The sequence below is a fragment of the Cygnus olor genome, chromosome 7 (genome assembly GCF_009769625.2).
Source record: "Cygnus olor isolate bCygOlo1 chromosome 7, bCygOlo1.pri.v2, whole genome shotgun sequence".
Lineage (NCBI taxonomy): Eukaryota > Metazoa > Chordata > Aves > Anseriformes > Anatidae > Cygnus > Cygnus olor.
The window spans coordinates 20187981-20209168 of NC_049175.1; the positions used below are offsets into that span (position 1 = coordinate 20187981).

General features: G+C 41.9%; 1 protein-coding gene across 1 annotated transcript; it reads right to left on the bottom strand.

Moving 5' to 3' along the window:
- Positions 1–1351: 1351 nt before the first annotated feature.
- On the bottom strand, positions 1352–14780 carry LIPA (lipase A, lysosomal acid type). The gene is made up of 9 exons (XM_040563629.1): positions 14425–14780; positions 12919–13039; positions 9278–9476; positions 8803–8912; positions 8043–8179; positions 6438–6584; positions 5199–5270; positions 4047–4118; positions 1352–3298 (listed from the first exon to the last, which is right to left on the bottom strand). The coding sequence occupies exons 1-9, from the start codon at positions 14527–14529 to the stop codon at positions 3065–3067; spliced, it is 1197 nt and encodes a 398-aa protein (XP_040419563.1). The 5' UTR covers positions 14530–14780; the 3' UTR covers positions 1352–3064.
- Positions 14781–21188: the final 6408 nt, after the last annotated feature.

Genomic DNA, 21188 nt, shown 5'->3' on the forward strand with positions numbered 1-21188 from the left:
GCTAATAAAGTATTTGTGTTTCCCATATTTGTATGGCACCTTTACCATAATGAATAATTTATACAAAACTAGTTTGTTCCCAAGCTGATTAAACTGTTTTGCTTATGGGGCCCCATTGGAGTAGGGCTGTTTTACCACCACGTTCTATGCTGCCTCACTTCTACATTGATGGAGCTGATGTATGAACTTTTGCCAGTGTTATCACCGACACCAAATCACTACACACCATTAAAAGGCTCTGCATTGAGCTAGAACACCAATCAGTATGCACCACTACCGTACGTGCACCCTACTATCATCAGGCCTTCTATGTGAGATGAAGTCTGAATGTATATTCAAAGTCCTGTTTAGGTTCTACTCACAACTCATGGGCAAAAACAGGTGTCCTATCCATGCTGTAGATCACGAATGAACACCCTGGACTGTGCATTCGCTTCAGATGCTGACAGGTCTGAGTCTGACAATCCACCAGCTGCATGGGGACTACTGTCTCCAGCTTCCTAGCTTAGTTTGATTACACCACTGCTCCTTATTAGATCAAGCATCTCGCTGTTCTACTCCACATTCAGAATGCGTTATTTTGCACACTTCTTTCCACTGACGCCTCTCCAATTTTGTGTCATACAGTGCTCATACATAGCAGGCCAGGGACAGCACAGCAGCTCTAATTCCCATATCCATCCCTGCTCCAGCAAAGCAGAGAAGCTCCATAATGATTTTTGCATAAAGCTTCTGCTGTTCTGGTTGTATTTCAAGGCACGCAGGGGGTTCAGCAGCTGACAAAGCTGGCAACAAGATTTAATACAGCCCGCTATCTTAATTGTGCGCCTACTGTATTTGGAATGAACAGAAAGGTATGGCCTGAGAGTGTTTATTATTGAAGATGAAAAAGGTCAAAAGCTGGGGATTCACACCAAATTCATGAAGGAAAAGATTAGTTCCCTACCGTACAATGTGGTTACATGCTATTTATGAGATTACTAGACAGTCAGTAATTACCCAAGGTTTAAGAATGTGACCCAAGCAGCTTTCCACCGTGTCAGTAGTTTGAACAGAACCATTCACCTGGAGGCTTAGAAAATGCCTCAGTCTTGTGAGCAGTTACTTATAGTTTTTACATTACCTAGAAGTCTCAGAAAAATCTTTTGAAACAACACAAATGGCCTTTGAGGTTTAGGCAAAGCTTCTTTCAGGAAAGAAGTAAAATCGCCAAGTAAAATCCCGTTTTTTTTATTGTACTTGTTCTACGGATGAATAGTTGTGAAAAATAGACTTGGCTCTCCGGACTCTGTCCCAAAGACTCACATGCATTCATGAAACAAGAAGTGAAACAGAGCACGTCACTCCAAACTCCAACCAGGTCTCTCACATTTATTGAAATACCTCAAGCTTAATAAACATGATGCACATGGCTCTTGCTGTATCACATACCATCACAACTGCAAAGTTAGCCGCTTTGGATTCTTACAGTCTTCCTTCCAGCAGAGCAATGTGGAGCAAATATGACTGCTATAAAGCAAACTTAAAGGTCCTGCTAGGAATCACATCTGCAATACCACGAACCACTTTTTCTTTTAACAAAGCCTGAGGACTCCCTGAGTCTGAATTAGGAGTTTAAAAAAAAAAAAAAAAAAAAAAAGAAGTAAATTATGGCTTATGCATTTTTCTCTTACAAAAAAAGGCTGCCACAGTTTAAACTGTACTATTTTCTATGACATATAGAAAAGTCTTTTGTTCCTGTTAGGATTACTAACAGAGGTCTGGATTGAACTCCAACTCTGGCACAGAAATTTTCATCTGGACTGAGGCAATTGACTCTGGAGATTGTTCATACACCTACATTAGGCACTGAACTTACTTGCAATTCAGAGGAGCCAAAGTCCTCTGTGCAGTCAATGGAGAGAGCAAGGCACCTACATCAGAGAAGGTTATAGCTCCAAAGCCAGGCCCCTAAAGCAGATGTGAATCCTCTTCCCCCATTAAATGGGGGCTTAGCCCCATTCTAAAGTAGAAGCTGAGACAAATGAAAATTGCCATAAATACTGCTAGGCTGCTCCAGGTTATTGTATGGTGAACACAATGGTGGCAAGCACCATATAAGCAGCTAAAAAGTAAACAGATCTGCAAAGCAGCAGAAGATTAACGGGAAGAGTCCACGCAAATTAAGTCACTCAAGCTATAGAACTAATGCATTGGCCCTTCCCTGACCAGTAGTATACTGGGGGGAGCTTGTTTTCTAGTGGTCAGTGCAAACAAAACACAAGTATGTTATGTTATTCTCCTTGAAAGTCATAACCTATTGACAAAGCTAACAAGAAGTGGTATTTCTTTTAACTGCTTCTCTTGTTACAGAAATCTTCAAGGGAAAATAATGATCCTTATCCACAGTTGTCATGTGGAACACAAAAGGCTTCAGGGATATTGCTGAGATCAAGAAAAATGCAGTAATGAATCAGTTCCAAAACAGGAGATTTCAACTGACAGTGGTGATCTTCTCTGGCTTCAAGACAACTCTTCTGCGCAATGTTGAGAAAAAAAAAAGAAATCTGATGTAGCTAGCCTGCGAGTGATGGCTAAAATAATGCAGCAGGAAGTCACTAAGTGCTTTTTAAAGTACCAGCACCAAATAGGGTCACTGCAGTACAAGGCATACTTCTGAAAGGTACTCAGAAATGGCATTGTACTGAGAAATGGCAGTGCTTTATGCAGAGCAAACCAGTTTTATTGTCAAGCACCTGAGGTGCTCAGTGGACTAGCTTGTCTTTCAGACATGTCACTAAATCTATATGCACATGAAATACTGCTTTTGTGCAAAGTCACACTGCCGTTTTTTGGGGGGATACCAAGCTGCTGTGTGCAAAATCAGCAGGCTATACTGAGGATTTGTGCAGGAGAGAGAAATAATACTGAGAAAAACAAATCACATACAAATCCAATTCAGTAGTCATTGCTGGCATTTCAAAAATGCATCATAAATAAGCAATGTAGCATGACTGCCAGAAAAGCATATGCTTCAGAAAAAAATAACTTCTGATGAACTAATGCTCTGAAATACCATGCGGGTTTAGACGTATTTCCTCATCATGTTAATCATTTCATTATACATGCGGTAAGGTGCATCAAGGCCCCAGATGAAATCCAAGTGTTCCCATTCTGGAATGTTTTTGTGGTAAACCAAGTTTGTGATCTGAGTGAGCAGCATGGCAACATCCTTTGGGTCTGCCAACCAGTCCTGTCCACCAGTCCACACGGCAGTTGGTACAGTCATCTCCTTTACTTTGTAGAAAGGGGGAGTAGACTGAGGAGTGAAAAAGTGAAAACAAAAGCGTTAGAAAGAACAAGTCTCTAGCATGGTACTAAACTGCAGTGCAATATACAAGCAACTGCGAGAAGAACGTGTTAGATTCTGATTTTTCTTTTGCTCTTGGACAGCCAGAGATGTAGATAGAGTCCTGACTTTCAAGAAAAAAATGTAATTCCAAAGAGTCCTGCAATATTGTAGCATGCACAGCAGTAAAGATGTGGCTTGGTGAGTTTACAAGATAGCAGGAAGGACTACTGTGTAGTGGGAGCTCTCAGAGAATGCATCGCATTTAGGTATTTCTAACCCCTAATCAAACACTAAGAACGATTCCTCCTCTGAAAGGATGATACAGCAATATTTCCCCGTCACTAAAGTGACCAGGGGCAAATATTTTTAGTACTGCACTCAGCAATTTAGAAACAAACACAGGTGGAGATTAAGCAAGATGAAGATAAGCAATACACACGAATTGACAGTATGTTCCTTCTTGTGAGAAGTGCACTGGGACCTCACGACCTAGGCAGCCAGGACCTGAACTAAATCTTAGCAAAAGGATCACCCTCAAGAAACACTGTGCCACCACACAACTTTGTATCTGAGCACGGACTCCACATTTAGGACTACCTCAGAGCTTCATGGTCCTTTATGTATGTAGTAAAAATACAGCACTCAGAGAAGTGCCCAAAGACTTTTTTCTTGTGTGTCACTCAAAAATTTTAACAGATCCATAAAAGATGTCTACCTGGTTGTAGTGAGCCATATTTGCAGCCTTGCTTCCCCAGTCATAAGCTTTGAGTTCCCCAGATTTCACAGCCTAGAAATGAACAAATATTCACGCACAAAGAAAAAACAGAACACTTTTATCAAAGGAACAAAAAAGCCTATGTCAGCTGGAGAACTGGCTAAGGCAATTGACACAAGAACCACTGAAACGCCAAGTATTAGCATAAGAAGTATCACTGCTTTACCAGCATCACGGGAGCGGGAAACATTAACATTCAGTACCATCAGACCATGTCACATCCCTTAAGATTCCACACTCTTTCGTAACAACAGTAGGAAACACTAAGGAAAACAATTTCCAGAATCCAAATCCAGATCCAGAATGCGTCAGCTTCATGTTTACTTCTGCAATATTTACATAGCTGTCTAAATATAAGAACACAGCAATGGAGTTTTCTTATAAATACTACTCTGTATAATTCACCACCTACTTTATTTTCCCTGAAACAGCAGTCTATATAGCAGGGATTTGGGAAAATGGGAAAAAAGAGATCCACACAAACTTCCTCTCAGCCAACACTTAAACAGCTACGTACAGCACAACAGATTGTTTCTGAATGGATGAACAAGTTCCACTATAAGATCACAAGGAGCGCTGACGACTGCTTTCATGGCAAATGTCTCCCCTTATCTGCCAGTGTATAGATGTGCCTTCTGAGCAAGCCTCAGGCACGGTAGCATCTCAAGCATAAAATAACTGTGTATCGAGGTAAAGTTCACAATATACTAATAAAATACAAAATGAAGCCAAACAGAAAATAGAAAGCCTGCTACTTTTCTCTGGCTAAAAATACAATGAAAAAGAGGTCTGCTGAAAGGGGAACAAATACTTGTTACAGCATCTCTCTGAGTTAAGTTATTCCACTTTTTCTTTTCCTGAAGTACTTAATGTTAGCATTTATTCAAAGAAATAGGAAAGAGGTGAGCCACCGTAAGGTCAGTATAATCAAAGCAGCTGCAGTGAACAGCTGCCATTCTGACAATTAGCAGTTCCAGAATTTCATTTGGGCTACACTAGATATGTATTTCGACATTTTATTCCACGTAAATATCAGAGATGTCATTCTACAAACAAGATAGAGTCATGGACATCTGAGATCCTGGAGCTTACCTGGGTCCAGTGGATCATGTTCTGTACAGACGTTCCCGCAGGGCAATGTGTTGAATACACATCCACACGGCTCTGCAACAAGGTAATTGACGTGGTTTACTCCTCATAGTGCAACAGTTCTACCCATTTTTGCTTCTTGAACAACTAACAGAAAATTTTCCATTCCTCTTAAAACTGTTCTGAAAAAGAAGTTAACTGGTGCCACACATACAGATGAGGTAAAAGGTTCTAATGTTCTGGGGATTGCTTACAATTAACTGCAGGAATTTAAATATGAATTTTAAATCTAACAATGACATTCTAAATATATAAAAATACTTAAGGACTATCTTTTTAAAAGTGCTAATATTTTAAGAATTGGGAACATAGTAAACAATATTTAGATGGACCTCCACAGAAACCTAGACCCTACTCTACATCTAAACTAGAAGTTGTCAGTTCACAGTGATTCAAAACTTCATACACCCTGACTTTAAAAGTACATGATACCCAGGGGAAACTTAAATCCTGACAGAAAAAAAAAATAAGATACACAAAACCATGAAAACTCTACGTGCTGGGCAAGAAAAAATATATTAGAAAAAGTACTATCACATTGATGTAAAATATATATATATATTTTTTTTTTGCACACAGTGAATAGTTAAAAAAATGCTAATTCCATCTCACTGCAATTAAAAAAATCCTCAGCCTTCTTCCACCTGTGGGTAAGCTGATACCAGCTTTACTGATTTCAAGGACGTAGAAACACTAAGCATTATCATTAAAAAAAAAAAGCAGTCTCATGCCAATTGCTGTTAACTAGCTTTTAGACAACAGAACAAATGCTATGGACGAGTCCTCTCGAACTAGGACCACAGATAAAGGTATCAGCAGGGACAGAAGCTGCTCCCAGAGAAAGCAGCAGGGACAGAAGCTGCTCCCAGAGAAAGCGATTTTATATGCCCACCAAGAGACCAAAAAACTTCAACAGTTCTGTTGACAGTCGCAGAAAACACTGCTCCAACAGATCTAAATTAATTTTAGTTTTCTAGTACCTTTTTCGAAGGTTAATTCTATCCATTCCAACTGGGCAACTACATCTACATCAAGGAAAGATATTCATCCTAACTCAGTACAATGAAGACGGCTTTTTTTTTTTTTTTCTAATTACATATAAAGAACCATCAGTACAATCATACAGCCAATACTGCATTAAGGGTTCACAATAACTTAACTATCAGAGTCACCAAAACACACCATATTCAAGTTTCTCTCATTAAAGCCACACAGAAGAAAGAATATGTTGCCACAAAGGTCATCAAGTATTCTGTGGGTGCAAACATGGGTAGCAAGCCACTTCAGCCAAAAATTCTGAGGAAGGAATTGTTTCTTTCCAAACATGTCCTGCAAAATAACAGACACACAGGACAAACATGTAATTGCATAGAATCACCTGGTTTTACTTTTCATACTACAGCATTCTTAAGGTAGTTACTTCCATTTGCAGTGGTGATAGGTAAGTTAAGTCATTTTCATATGACGTATTTCCTTATCAACCTTTGTTTACAGTCCAATGGGAAGGTCAGGGTTAGTGCTTCTGCTACAAATGATGCAGTCAATTACCACCCACAAAAAGTATGTGGGAACTGGGGCAATCACTCAAGAATTTCAAAGCTAATCTCAGTTTTAAATTCAGTATTTTATAGGAGTACCGTAGAGCTTCTTGTCATCAGAATTTTTTAAGGTTAAAATATTCTAAGCTGCATCTGCTGTTAAATGGCTCTGTACTTGCAACTTCCTCTCTTCAAACCATGGAAGAAAAACCAGATGCATGAGCTGTGGTGGCCACTTCCTTTCGGTGGGTATTTTTAAAAACAGCCAAGGATTTGAAAACAGCCGACTGAGCACTTCCGTAGAAAGTGACAGCTCTTCAAGGATATGACTGACCCCCAGGCTGTCATGCACTTGTACACTGCAGTTTTTTTGCAAGTCATCGTGAGAATCAAGTTCCCCGGCACAACATGACCATCCGCAGAAGGCACTGATCAGCTACCATCCTCCTCAGACAAAGCTCATTACACGAGCAACAGGAGATCACAATTGTTAGCACCACTTTTCTGTTAACTCCCTTTGGAGAGGGGAACAAATAACGCACAAGGACATGCATTAAATCTGTACAAGGTACATCAGGGAAGGGTTTATCTCTTAGGACAAACAGGTCTGTGTGGAAAGCTCCGTGGGTGGTGTAAAGAAATGCTAGTGTTAAAAGTGACACACAGCAGGATGTTCACAATGTCTGACTCCAGGCACTTACTGCAGCCTGCCAATCTGCCTACGTTCCCCTTGCGGTTAATAATGGTGAAAGGTAAACTCATTCGGAGAATGATTCATAGCATCTAAATAAAGCTGCTGCACTTAATCACGCTCTGGTGGATCCTCTTCCAATATTAAATAAAACTAAATCTGAAATAAATCTGTTAAAGTTCACGACAATTCAAAAAGAATTCTATATAAAGCTAACACATGACTCTTCTAAAACAGACCAACTATTTAAGTAATTGTGTGATTTCTGTAGCCTGAATTCTAGAAATTTGTAACTGAAAAAACATAACTTTATTCCACCTATTAAGTTGTGCTTGTAAAGTACTACTTTACACGGATGCAAATTGTCTCATTAGACAGTAGTAAAACCAGAGAAACCACTGCTGACTTTCATAGCATTATGCTGGAAAAACTGGCCCAGCATTCTTGTGGGACATGTTAATCTCTAATCCACAGCTATTACCATTATTTGCTATGCTGTTTTCAACCAGAGAGGGACGCCCTTCATTCGCCTTAAAATTTATACATTCAAACACAAACCTTGAGAAGCAGCTCAGGAAACACTCCCAGTTTTGTCAGAGGGCTAGTAGCAAACTTGACTGTAGCTACTGGTGCCAAGGCAAAGAACATTTTGATTTTCTTAGCCAGCTGTGGCAAAGTTGAAAAAGCAATGAAAGCTGTGAACAATATGAGAATAATTAGCAAACCTCATCACTGAGGCAAGATATATGAGAATTTTATTTGGCGATTCTACAAAATTTAAGATGTTGTGTGCAAAATGATTTTTAGATTAATAGATTGACTGTTGTCTCTAGGACCAGTTTAGATATTTCAAATTAATCTAGTTACTACAGAACACAAATTAAACTAGGCATATCAGGAGGATTTATTTTCTTCTGAAAAACAAGCCCATGCTAACTAATCCAACACTATTCTTGTTCTTTCTGTTTGCAGGTCTAAAAGCACCCGATGCAGACCTTACATATAGTAAATGACAATTTCTATTCTACACATACATAATGATTCTAGATTATTATGTGTAGCTCGAAGTATTTCACAGAAACTGTACTGACAGCTACCTGTGACTTCAATTTTTCATTTCAATAGCTTCCCACTTTAAGCAAGCACAGAAAAGTTAATTCTTTTATTTTTAATGTTGATGAATATATTTCAGAAAGCAGTTGAAAAACAGAAGCAGTAGATTTCTGAAGTTCTATTCTTTTCATCATTAACCCACACATGTAGAACTTGATACCATTTCAACTACAGCATGTTCTAATGAACGCATCTCTTCACATACCCATGGTGGTGCCCTGGGAATGGCCAACGTAAAATACTTGTTCCTGGCCAGTTTTCTTCAAAATGAAGTCCACTGAGGCTGGAATGTCATATTTAGCCATTTCATCAAAGCTACAAAGCAAAGATAAAATTATCAGTGTGTTACAGCTGCATGGAACTTTATTGCACTGAAGATCACTTGTCTGGACATAAAGCACAACTGCCTTTGGATGAAGCAGTACACCCTGGTGATTAAGTCGACACACCAAGCACTGCTGAAAGCAATTACTGTTCTACTGACCATCTATGAAAGCTGTCTCAGGACACCATACTGACTATAAAACTCCCCTTTGCTACCCCTACGTATGTGACAGCACACGTAACCAGAAAGTATCTTGTACATTCACATCATGACTGAACTGAGATGATGGGCAAAGACAGGAACAGAAGCCTGCTCACAAACAGCACGTGAAGTTTCCCTACAAAGATGAGGATACCTGAAAACCCAGAATTCTTCTTGCTTCACTGTGAAGTGTATGTGCTTCCTGGACCAGGTGTTCCCTCTGCTGTTTCCCAGCCATACATCATAGCCAGCGTCTGCCAGCATAAAGCCAAGGCTATTGTAATCCAAGTTTGTGATCCAGTTGCTGCCATCGGCAAGTAAACCGTGCTGCAGAAACACAGCAGGCCTTGGACCTGAAAAACAACGCATTTATTATAGCTTCCTGTTCATCTGGAATTGAACGCCTGAGAGAAATTCAGGTGAGTTATGTCTGCTTCAGATTTGAATATCTAATCTACTTGATTTAATCTACTAAGGTTAGCAGTACCAACGTTATCTCTATCCAACGCCATTCTGTTAGCAAAGCTCTGGCAGAACCTGAAAAGCAGCGTGGATAGACAACAAGGAACCCCATGTTCTAAAGGCCTTTCTTCCCTTGGCTTAAGTAGTTAAAAGAACCGCAGTGAAGACCCACATGAAATTTAGGAAGGTTCTCTCCTGACTCTCCTACTGCAAAAAGAGAAATGAAACCTTTATTTGGAATACAGATTAAAAAATGCAAGGCTCCTGCTGAAGGAAAATAAAATGACATATAATCCTTCAGGAGGAAAATGAACTTCAAAAATTCTAAAGACCTACCTCGAGATCACGCAGTATCAAAGGTGACATTTTCCCCGCATTAATAACTGAAATCTGATACGTGATAATTTTAGCTCAATGACAGAAATTACTCAGGAATTTACCTTTTCCAATGAGGGATCATTCTACTACAATTTCAACGGAGAAAACATTGAGTCAGTTTACTAAAGTGGACTTAGATCTTTCAGCAAAAACATCCAAATCACAACTAGACCCTATATTCTATGTCATGGCCATAAGAGTTTGCTGTGGGTTCCATAAATCCAAATTAACAAGATTCCTCCCTGCTGGCAGCCTTTATAGCTGTGACAATGAAACTTTTTGGTGCCTGCTTTTCCCATTTTGTTAAAAAATAAAAAAATAAAATTGTAGTGCACTGTCCATGGAATCGCAGCAAGTTTCTGGCAGTGTCAGACTAGCACAAGAGACAGTATAATTCAACACTATTGTTTAGTGCACTGTGGTAATTGCTTCATGAACATTGATCTATGAACATTTATGAACTGTGGCATTGCTTTATGAACAGAGTGCGTGATTTTTGAGCCTAACATTAAATTTGTTTTCTGTAATGATCACTTTTGCTTTATACTTTCTTCCCTTTTACTAAACTCAGGCCAACCAACTTCTTATTTTTTGAAGAAGCAGCTCTCCTCAAACCACTACTCGCGTGTTTTGTAACACAGAAAGAAGAAACTGTTTAAATCCTTTAATGCTTTAACTGTCCTCCTATTCGCCACCAATTTCTGAATTTCTGCCAGTTCCCGTTTCACTTCACCAAGCACATGACTTGTACCATCACAGGACAAACTGACTTGGACAATAACAATTTTGTATCACCTCTAATCCAAAAAAAACCTAAAGCAAACAAAGAGGGTAAGGACTTAAACCACCCTTTCGTGTATACAATATTTTGTTCTCATCACACACAACCCAGATCTAAATGGAAAATATATTTCCAAATTTAATCCCTTTCATTCTTACCATCATGTTCTCGTTTAGTGTTTCATCAACATCTTTCATTAAGACAGTTAAAACTAATTCCTACTAAAAATGAGAAAGTCACTGATTTTTTGCTTTTAGGATCTACAGTCATTTTTCCATTTTTTTGAGCTGAGGAACTATAGGTCTTGTTCCAAAACATCATGTGATACGTAACTCCAAGGCATCCTATTCACATTAAGCAGGTATTGCAAAAGAATTATGGCATACATACGCTAAGTCAGCAGTAACACAACATTGGTATCTTTCTGGGAAAAGATACCAAGTCTATAAAAACTTAAGATCAACATGAACTTTGAAATCTTCATTCTTCTAGGACATCATACTTCCCCAAATGTGCTCAGTAATCCTTGTTTTTAAAATTAAAGCACTTTGCAAAACATGAACTTGGGGTCGAGGGTGTGGCAAGGGGAATGTGGAGAATTCCCACAAGTCAGGAAACTTCTGTTTGCTTATGTCATAGATGAAGGATTTGACAAAATCAGCATGTTCAAAGGCAGTCTTTTTCCTGTGGCTTCTCTGAAATTTTTAAGGACAAAGACACTTGCCAGATTTGACTGGCCTCGTCCATGCACCGAACTTTACACACCAACCTTGTGAGTGGCAGCATGTAGTGCAAACACCCTCGCTCATGCCAAACCAATAGTTAAGGTCGGAAAGATTGCTGCTTGGCCTTTGGCAGAGAGGATTTTTCCATGGGTCTTGTTCGCACCCAAGGCTATAGGGCATAGCCTTGAGTGCCATGTTTTTACCTCTCAAAGGTTCTGAGTCTTTAGGACATGTACAGCTCCTATGCAAACTGGCTGCTGTTGCGTGCACGGAATTGTTGGTAAGATCTTTTATAATGGGTGGTGACATGATACCAATTCCGCGACTGCTGTTCAGATGTACTGCTATTTCTGTATGCAGTGCAAGACGACAGCAAGCCAAAGGCCATCCATCTCTCTTCTTCTTCCAAATACATTTATCTCATTTTTAAAGCATTCCATCCTTCAGTCCTTGCAAAAACCTTTGCCTGTATCATGCCTGTAAGTCTCAGCATACATTCCCTTTACACTTCCCCTCTGCCACCTCAACACCTGAACACCCCCTGCATCCCTTCCATGGTTTTATGTCATCTTTTTCAGTATTTCCTACAGCTTGTGACAGTGGTCTGGTGGCATATGCCAATTCCCCTCCCAGTTCCCCCATCAAATCACAGACATAAACAACCTCATCTGGGCTGACTGCTGCCAACAACCTGTTACATATCCTAGTTTGCAATATATTTTTAAAAGTATTGTCCTCAAGATGCTCTCAGGGGGTTTTCTCTTATTATAGATAAAATACTATTTAACCAGCTGTGTACTGTGTACAAAATGACACCACAACAGTAGACAGCATTGCTCTAGCTTGTAACTTACTGCAAGGGCAACTTCAAAGGTTGTAATTAACAAAGTATTTTTTTTTTTCCCAGAAATCAGGCAGTAATTATTTTGTGAACATTCCAGTGAGAACTCCTACAGTTTACTTATATTTCATGAAAAGAGGCATACTAACTGCCCTTACTTCTGAAAGCTCTCAGGCATTTTAAACAAACTTCTTTTTAATGAAAAGGTATATTTAAATACGTTTGAAACAATGCAACAATGGTATAATCAATCTCTTTTTAAGATACTTTGTTACTTTAAAAAAAAAAAATCTTAACCCTTATTTTGCCACTTACTAGAAATTTGAGGCCTACTCAGCCCTGCAAACAAAATCAAACACTAAGGGGTGTGTATTAATGTCACAAAATGGGAGCACTAGAAAAATATAGCTTTCTAACTTCTTCTCTCTTCTTTTACTCTAGTCACTCTACATGTGCCTGAATTATTCTGGTCATAACACTCACCAGTCACCTAACTGCACAAGTTATAGTCTTTAATTTGTTCTGGATTATTATAGGAACAGAAATTCTGTAAATGAAGGAGAGCGTTTTCATGACTTTCCATTCTTCCAAGCAGAAATCAACCTTACCTTTGCTCCACCCTCGACCTTTTCTTCCGTAAGGAATTCTGTTAATGGAAAGGATATAGCCATCTTCTGTTGTCACTTCATACTCCTCACTAGGATATCCTCTGAAGATAATAATTTGACTCTGAAGAAAGAAAGAACCACCTTGAAGTCAGACTCTCAGCCTCCTTCACTCATTAACATGTTCAAAGTACTCTGCGTTCCTTTCACAGACAGCAAAGTGAAATCAAAGGATGTGGTAGGAATGTGCCATAACCATTCATCTATTCAATGCAGACAGGTTCTCTCCTGCAATTTACCCTGGATAGGAACTAGTCAGAGCACAAACTTTAACCTAGGAGAACTCCCTAACCCGTCCCCATCCATATCTGTCAGGTTAGTTACCTGAGCGCCACTTCCAATGATAAAGGAGATTGCAAAGTTGAAAAGGAGATTATGGTGACAGGACAAAACACTGAGAGAAACGGTAGGCAAAAAATGAAATTTGTTCCCAAGAAAACTAGTATCTTCCAATAACAACCAAGTGCTCACAACATTTGGTATCACAGTGGCATATTGAGGGATGAGAAGGAGGGAATAACCCTGTTTGGGCACTGGAACAGGATCCCCAGGGCAGTAGTCACAGCACCAAATCTGCCAGAGCTCCAGAAGCACTTGGACAATGCTCTCAGACACACAGCCTGATTTTGGGTGGTCCTGTGCGAAGCCAGGAGTTGAACTCTGTGATCCTTGTGGGTCCCTTCCAATTCGGGGTATTGCGTGGTTCTATGATTCCATGCAGAGTTCTTCTCTCTTCTGAAGGAGAAGACTTCCTCAAAGACATTTCAGATTTATACACAAAATTTATGGCTGAATTAGTGTCATCATGTCCTCTGTGTGACGTTTAGGCAATGTGCTGAAACAAACCCACTAACAGAGCTGCTTTAAAAACACTAAGATCACAATCCTCACATGCATGAGCTACTGATATTGCCGCCTACACCTGCAGTTTCGTGTGCCATTCTTACTCACCGTTTCTCCTAAAATCTTACTTGTATTGCACAGCTTTTAACTGAACTTCCTGACAAGCCAAAGGAGAAAATAATAAAACCATCACGCTTGTTTTAATACTATAATTTCATTGACAGATGCATCCCCCATCTCTTATGTCTCAAGCTTTACGTTAATTTCACTTCTTCCATCTGTAACTCCACTAGGCCAGTGAACTTGCTATTTGACTCCAGTTATGCTTTGAGAAAATGTCAGAAATGCAAGACACGACCAGAATTCTACTGGCAGGCTGCCGGGCAAGGAAGAGAGGGGCACTTACACAAACCACGCTATTTTCTAAGCCAAATTTTCAATAGTTAACAGTGACATCAACATTCCAAAGCGATTTTAAGACTAAATTCCATTCACCTTAGGCTGACTGACCAGTTTAAGCCCCCAAACGTGCTCTAGATGACATTAAACACCCCGTCAGGCCCGGCTCTGGCACCGCCGGGCTCCCCGTGCCCCCCAGCGACTCACGATGTTCATGTTGGTCTCGGGGTCCACGTTTCTCCGCCCGCCGGCGAACGCGCCCCAAACGACAGCGCTGTGGAGGAGGAGGGCGGCGAGCACCAAGCCCCGCATCCTGGCCTGGCACGGCTCGGCACGGCTCGGAGCTGAGCGGAGCGGAGCACGGCTCTCCTGCCGCCGGCTTATGTTCCGCCTCCGCCGAGCCCCGCGGCCGGCACGGCACCGCGTGACGGGGCGGGGGCTGCCGCCCTCCTGACGGGCGTCGTCCGGCCCCGAGGGGCTGAGGGAGCGCGGCCGAGCCCGGCGGGCAGGGCGCTGCCCCCGCCGCGTCCCGCAGCCCCGCCGCCGCCCTCTCCGCCCGGCCGCGGCCCCCCGCGGACCCCCGCTCCCCGGCCGGCGGAGCGCGGCGGGAGGAGGGCGCTGGGTGGCGGCGGCGCTCAGGCGATGCGGCGCGGCCTATCGGCGGCGGCAGCGGCCGGCCGCCTGACCCGCCCCGCCGAGCGCCGTTTCTCAGTGTTTTGGCCCTTGGTTTTGTTTCCTGCTCTCCAGCACCTGCTCGTCATCTGACTGAGATACTAGTCCTCACGGTTCTGCTTGCTGCACCGATTGCCCCCTCAGAGCCTGGGCGTAACCGCACTGAGCGCCACGAAGGGCGAGCGGGTCATTCCTAAGGACTATGAGACGTTGTCAACGAGCAGTGTTCTCACACACAAAAAAATCATCTATCCATCATTGTTGAGCATAAACTAAGTACATCAAATCTAATACAAACAGGCTTAAATTACATGCAGGTGCACAGTTCCAGCAGTGCTGCCACCACATCTTCCCACGAACCTGGTCTGTGCCCACGCTCTGAGGCAGTTAGTTGGCACTGTGCTTGATAATCTACGGTTTCACAGAGCAGAGTGCCTGTGTCAGGCAGTGTGTGGCCGTGCTTGCAAAAACTTGGACCAAATTCAATCCTGAAATATAAATATTCATATTACTTGGTACACAGTAATATCCTCAGAATAATACCGAAACCTGAAATACACAATAGTAGGGCAGTAATATGTCAAGAAAACAAACTTCTTTTTTTTTTTTTTTCTAGAGCATTAAGGACTTTCATAGATGTTTTCATTTTCAGAAGTCACTCTCCTTAACATCATCCTCAGTTTTCTTCTCCCAAGTTGTGAGGTCACAGCTAGTGATGAATTGGAGGGGCTGCAAGGCAGAAAAGTTCGTATGGCAAGGCAGGGCCACAGGGTCTGGGTGTAGCTGAGCAGCTGGAGAGCACGCTTTTTAACAAGACTGTGAACAAGACTGTTTGACACCACTAGGCAATCAGGCTCTCCACAGTCCTGTATGTTGGTCCTTTTCCTGCTGTACAAGCTCTACGTGGGGTCACGCAACACCACGTAGGAGGCCAGGTCCCCCCACACTGCATGCACTTGTGATGCTCCTGTGTGCGCTCCATGTGCAGGAAAAAGAAAATGCAGAGCTAACTCAGTCAGCACATCGGTTTGAGAGCAGTAGTTCTGTGGCTTTCCATGAGAACGGATAAAGTTCTTCTACCCAGCAGACTGATAAACGTCTAATTTTTACTTAATGAGGTTAAAACTTGGCTTGGATGTATCTTTGTGAACTGCAGTACCAGTAATGACTGCTATTTAGGCACCTCTGTAGGATTTAAGTCTGAGGGAATCATTACCTCCGGTTCAACATGATATGTTTCCATCTCCCTCTGTCTGTCTCTCCAGTGATGGACACCTGGAGACCTGTCCTTTGGACTGGAAGTTCACAGCTTTATGGGATCAGTTACACATCCCCTTTACTTCCACCACACCTGTGGATATCTTTATAAATATGATTTTCCTGCTTTACAGGGATGTTTTGGAATTCAGTTAGTTTACAGGGTAAACTATCAGATAAAAAGTGCAAGTGTAAAATGTCTGACATGTAGAAACAGAATACCACAAAGTAATACTAATGTGGAGTCTCAAAGGCTCTTTTAAAAAGTTTATATGCTTTTATTTCATCTTTCTCAACAATGAAAGTGATAAGACCACAAATGAACTGCCTTTGGGGAAATATGTTAGAAGAGAAGAGCTATCTCAGGCCCTTCAGCACGATAGCATCCGCTTGTTTTGATATGTCAAGGTGTCCTGTGCACTCAGTGAAAGTGATGTTCTGCAACCCTTTGGATTCCTAGATCTCATTTCTTAGGGTCATGTTTTGTTTTAAAGAAGTTGGGTAGCAAAAATTTTGCTCAGTGATTCACCTGGGTTTTCTGCAAAATTAATTACAGGGTACTCTTCTCTCCAGAGGAAAACCTAAATTATAAAATGCCACAAGTGCTGCTCTCAGACATAGTAATGGCATGCTAAACTCGGCTAAACTGAAACTAGATATTTAAAGCGATACAAATGTTTACAATGTCACACTTCGTACACATGATTTTAATAATGAACACCGCAGCTCAGGCAATTATTTGGCTGAGCTAATTACACTGGGGGAGAATTCTTTCACAGCAGGTATCCATTTCAACTCCAAGGAAACATACAGACATGCGTTTTCTCTCTACAATGAGTAGATATTTTAAAGACACTCCCTATTCTTGTACATGTACAGAACATTAAAATAAGCAATATGAAAAATAGGAACACAGTTGTTCTTTCCAGCCCATTTCTGCATGTGTTTTCCAAGAATCTCTTGCATTTGCTGCTGAACAATGCAGCTCTCACTGAAAGATGCAGCTCTCATCAAAACTTCTGTAGCTTTCCTTGAAGCCAAAGTAGCAGAAATGTAGAAATATTTCTGATTTTTTTGTGTGTGTTGTGCCAAAAGAGTTAAAAAGACAGCTGCAGAAAGACATTGCATATATTCTCCTACCTTTACTTTAGTTCAAGCAGTTTCTGCACTTACTTTATTCAACAAGCATTTGTGTCAAACTGAAGCACATAGATGTAACTAAATCTGTAAAAATACAAACCATTAGGGCAAATTTTTGCATTCCAGATGGAAAATTCCTGCATTGTACAGGGTGCACAGATATTTCACAGGCAGTTTTGGATTGATTCCCCTCTGCACATGTGGACTATATCTGCACATGCTTTTGGACACTTAAGATTGCAGTTTCACATCCCTGTAGCTCTCTACATTGCTTTGTTGCTCTCAATTTCCAGTTTTTGACAACTTAATTTGCAACGTCATGCTCACTCTTAGCAAAGTCGTTTGGTGCAGATATTGAAGCAAGAATCAGCATTTCTGTGCATTGTGCTTCCAAACATGGAAGCTCTAGGCCATTTTATATTTACATAGCATTGTTGATACATGGACTAAGCTTATCAAAGGTACTATCAGAATCTAACAAAAAAGCTTCAGCACGGACAGTTTCCCAACTTGACGAGGAGATCATATAATTACCAATTAGATCACTATCTCCCTTTCTAACCAAGATGTCAAAGCTTGGTTTATCTGTGTTTTCTGCTTTATCACCATCTTATTTGCACCTTTTCAAACTCCAGATAACCTTCTGTGCTCAAGCTCTTTTCCCACTTTCCCACTTAGTGCCACAGATAGCGTGACCTACAGCTGCTGCAGGAAGACACATCTCCAGGACAAGTGTACCAACACTCCTGTTTATGGATTGCCAGTACTGTGGGAAGAGAATTGCTCTGTTCTTCCAGCCATCCTGAAGTTAATCCTAAGGGATAGAAAAAGATGCATTACAATGGAATATTAATAAAACTTCCTTTTATAGTGCATATACTTTAATTTAGCACCTTTAGTCTATGACGATTCTGATTTTTGTTTTAGTTCCAGTAAAAAGCTGTCATATTCCCACCAGACCTGCAGCATAATCCAGTTGGCAGGCAAAACCTGCACCTGGGGCAGGCTGACAGTGAAAGGACAAGCTTGACCACAGCTTCACTGCCTGCTGGATCTCAGCTGGGGCCGAACCCTGCTGCTGTCCTATTGGACCCACTAAAGTGCTGCCTTTCCTGCAGGCTGCTGAGTGCACCACAGGCCCTCATGCTCAACACAGCTGGTCAGGCAGAGCCATCTCCTGGCCAAGCTGCAGGCATAAAGGCAGATTATGTGTACCAGGAGCCATGAAAAGTCTCACGAGGTACCCCTGGGAGTATTTTTATAACCTTTTTCTCACAAAATGGGAGGACTCAAATACCACAAATATCAATATGAAAGGACAGTAGACAGTATATCAAAAAATGTCTTTATTTTTGGCTCACATTTTAAACTGGAATGAATTCAAGAATGGAGATAGGTCCTATGATGTTTCTTTGTGTGGTACAACTGTAGTTTTTGGGAGAGAGCAGCAGCACGCTCTTTTGGGAGAGAGCAAGCAGTTGCTCATAGTAGTGTGAGCTATTGAGGATGCTAGCACAATGACAGCATGGAGAAGTACAGGCCTGGCACAATAGCAGATCCCTTGAGATGTGGAGGCAAAGGATGTGGCATAGAGGAGGGCAAGCATAGGATGATGTTACATGGATGACACCACATGGGTAAAACAGGTGTCTAAAGCACAGGGGAAAACTGTGCATATATTCACCATCAGAGGCGGGAGGAGCAATGACCCCAATACTCAGCCTATGCACAATAACCAGGTCAAGTTATACTAGCCTGAAATAGTCTCCTTATCATGGTTGCCTTTGGATTTAAGCAAAGTCAGTGCTCTGAGTTGTTAGCAGCTGTTGCCACGAGCTCCACAACACAATTTAGTGCATGACATAAAGCCAAAATGATAAAAGATGATGAGTGACTCCTAAGTCTCTATTTCCCAGCAGGCGGTATTTGCAGCTCCTCTGCCAGATTGAGAAGCTTGTTTTCACTCTCTGGTTCACGTAATCTAACTAATGGATTGCATTAAGGCTGGAGCACATGAAAGATTTCAGGCTGCTCAGGCAACTAATTAGTAAGGTCCCCTGGGATTCCATTTTTAAAGGCCATCAGGGTCCATCAGTGCTGGTCACTTTTTAAGTACCACCTCTTAAAAGCACTGGAGCAGGCAATTCCAAAATGTCTGAAGTCAAGCAGGTGAGGCAGAAAGTTAGCTTGTCTGAGCAGGGATCTCCTAGAGCTTAGGCAGAAAAAGAAAACCTATGGCCACTGAAAGAAAGGTCGAGTGACATGGGAGGTCTACTGAGATACTATTCACCATTGTAGGGAAAAAAATTGTGCACAAAGCTCAATTACAGTTGAAGCTGGCCAGTGGTAGGACAACAAAGGGCTTTTTAAAGTATGTTAACGCAAAAGGAGGACCAGAGATAACATTGGTCTGTTACTTGATGAGGATGGTCCATCACAAATAGGGACATAGGCAAAGCAGAGACATTTAATGCCTTCTTTGCCTCTGTCTCCAATGCCAGTGAAGGGCCCTGGGACCCCTGGAGCCCTGAGTGGGAGGACCTTGACTTGGGGGAATGATAAACTCACAGCCAACTCCAACCTTGTGCAGGATTTGCTGCTCCACCTGGAAACACATGCATCTATGGGGACTGATGGGATTCATGCCCGGGGACTCAAATTGCTGGCTGATGGCATTGAAAGACCTCTCTCAATTATTTTTCAAGGGTCTTGGAAATCTGGAGAGGTCCCAGTTGACTGGAAGTTGACAAATATTGTCCCAGTATTCAAAAAGGGCAAGAACCCTGGCAACTACAAGACCCTGGCAACTACAGGCCTGTCAGTCTCCCTTCAGTGCCTGGTAAAATTATGGAGAAGATTATTCTGCACATTATTGAAAAACACTTCAAACACAATGCAGTCATTGGTCACAGCCAACATGAGTTCACAAGGGGAAAGTTCTGTTTAATAGACTTAATTTCCTTTTATGACAAGGTCAACTACGTAGTTGACCAAAGGAAGCCAATTGATATGATCTTTCTGGATTTCATCAAAGCCTTTGATACTGTTTCTCACAGTATCCTTCTGGACAAAATATCCAGCATAGAGCTAGATAAATACATAATGTGATAACACAATTGGATGACAGGTCAGGCTCAAAGGGTTCTAGTAAATGGGGTCACATCATGCTGGCATCCAGTCACTAGTGGGATTCCAAAGGGCTCCATTTTAGGGCCAATTCTCTTCAGTGTTTTTATGAACAGTCTGGATGCAGGACTCAACTGTATACTAAGAGTGCCCACTTTAGTGAAATCTGCAAACACAAATTACTGGGATGGGCAATCACTAACCACATGAAAGGTAACAAGAGCAAGTGCTGGATTCTGCATTTGGGACAGAGCAACCCTGGCTATATAGACTGGGGGCAAGGGGCTTGAGAGCATCCCTTTGAAAAAAGATCTAGGGGTTCTGGTTGACAGAAAGTTGAACAGGAGTCACCAGCGTGCCCTGCAGCCACAAGGGCCAGCTGTACCCTGGGGTGCTTCAGGTGCAGCTTGGCTAGCCAGCTGAGGGAAGGGATTGTCCTGCTCTGCTGTGGTGCGGCCTCACCTCGAGCACTGTGTGCAGTTTTGGGCACCACAATATAGGGACATAAAACTATTAGAGAGCATCCAAAGGAGGGCTACAAAGATGGGGAAGGGTCCAGAGGGGCACATATGAGGAGCAGCTGAGGTCCCTTGGTTTGTTCAGCCCACAGCAGAGCAGGCCAGGGGAAGGCTTCATGGCGGCCTGCAGCTCCCTCACGAGTGGAGCGGAGAGGCAGGCGCTGAGCTCTGGTCTCTGGGGACAGCGACAGGACCCGAGGGAACGGCATGGAGCTGGGACAGGGGAGGGTCAGGCTGGGTGCTAGGGAAAGGTTCTGC

Excerpts from the sequence above, each read along its gene's own strand:
- LIPA (XM_040563629.1), bottom strand. The coding sequence starts at position 14,529 with ATGCGGGGCTTGGTGCTCGCCGCCCTCCTCCTCCACAGCGCTGTCGTT. Across the intron at positions 8,180-8,802 it reads TTCCCAGGGCACCACCATGG|CTTTCATTGCTTTTTCAACT; the intron begins GTATGTGAAGAG and ends TATTGTTCACAG. Across the intron at positions 6,585-8,042 it reads TTCCTGAGCTGCTTCTCAAG|GACATGTTTGGAAAGAAACA; the intron begins GTTTGTGTTTGA and ends GTTATTTTGCAG.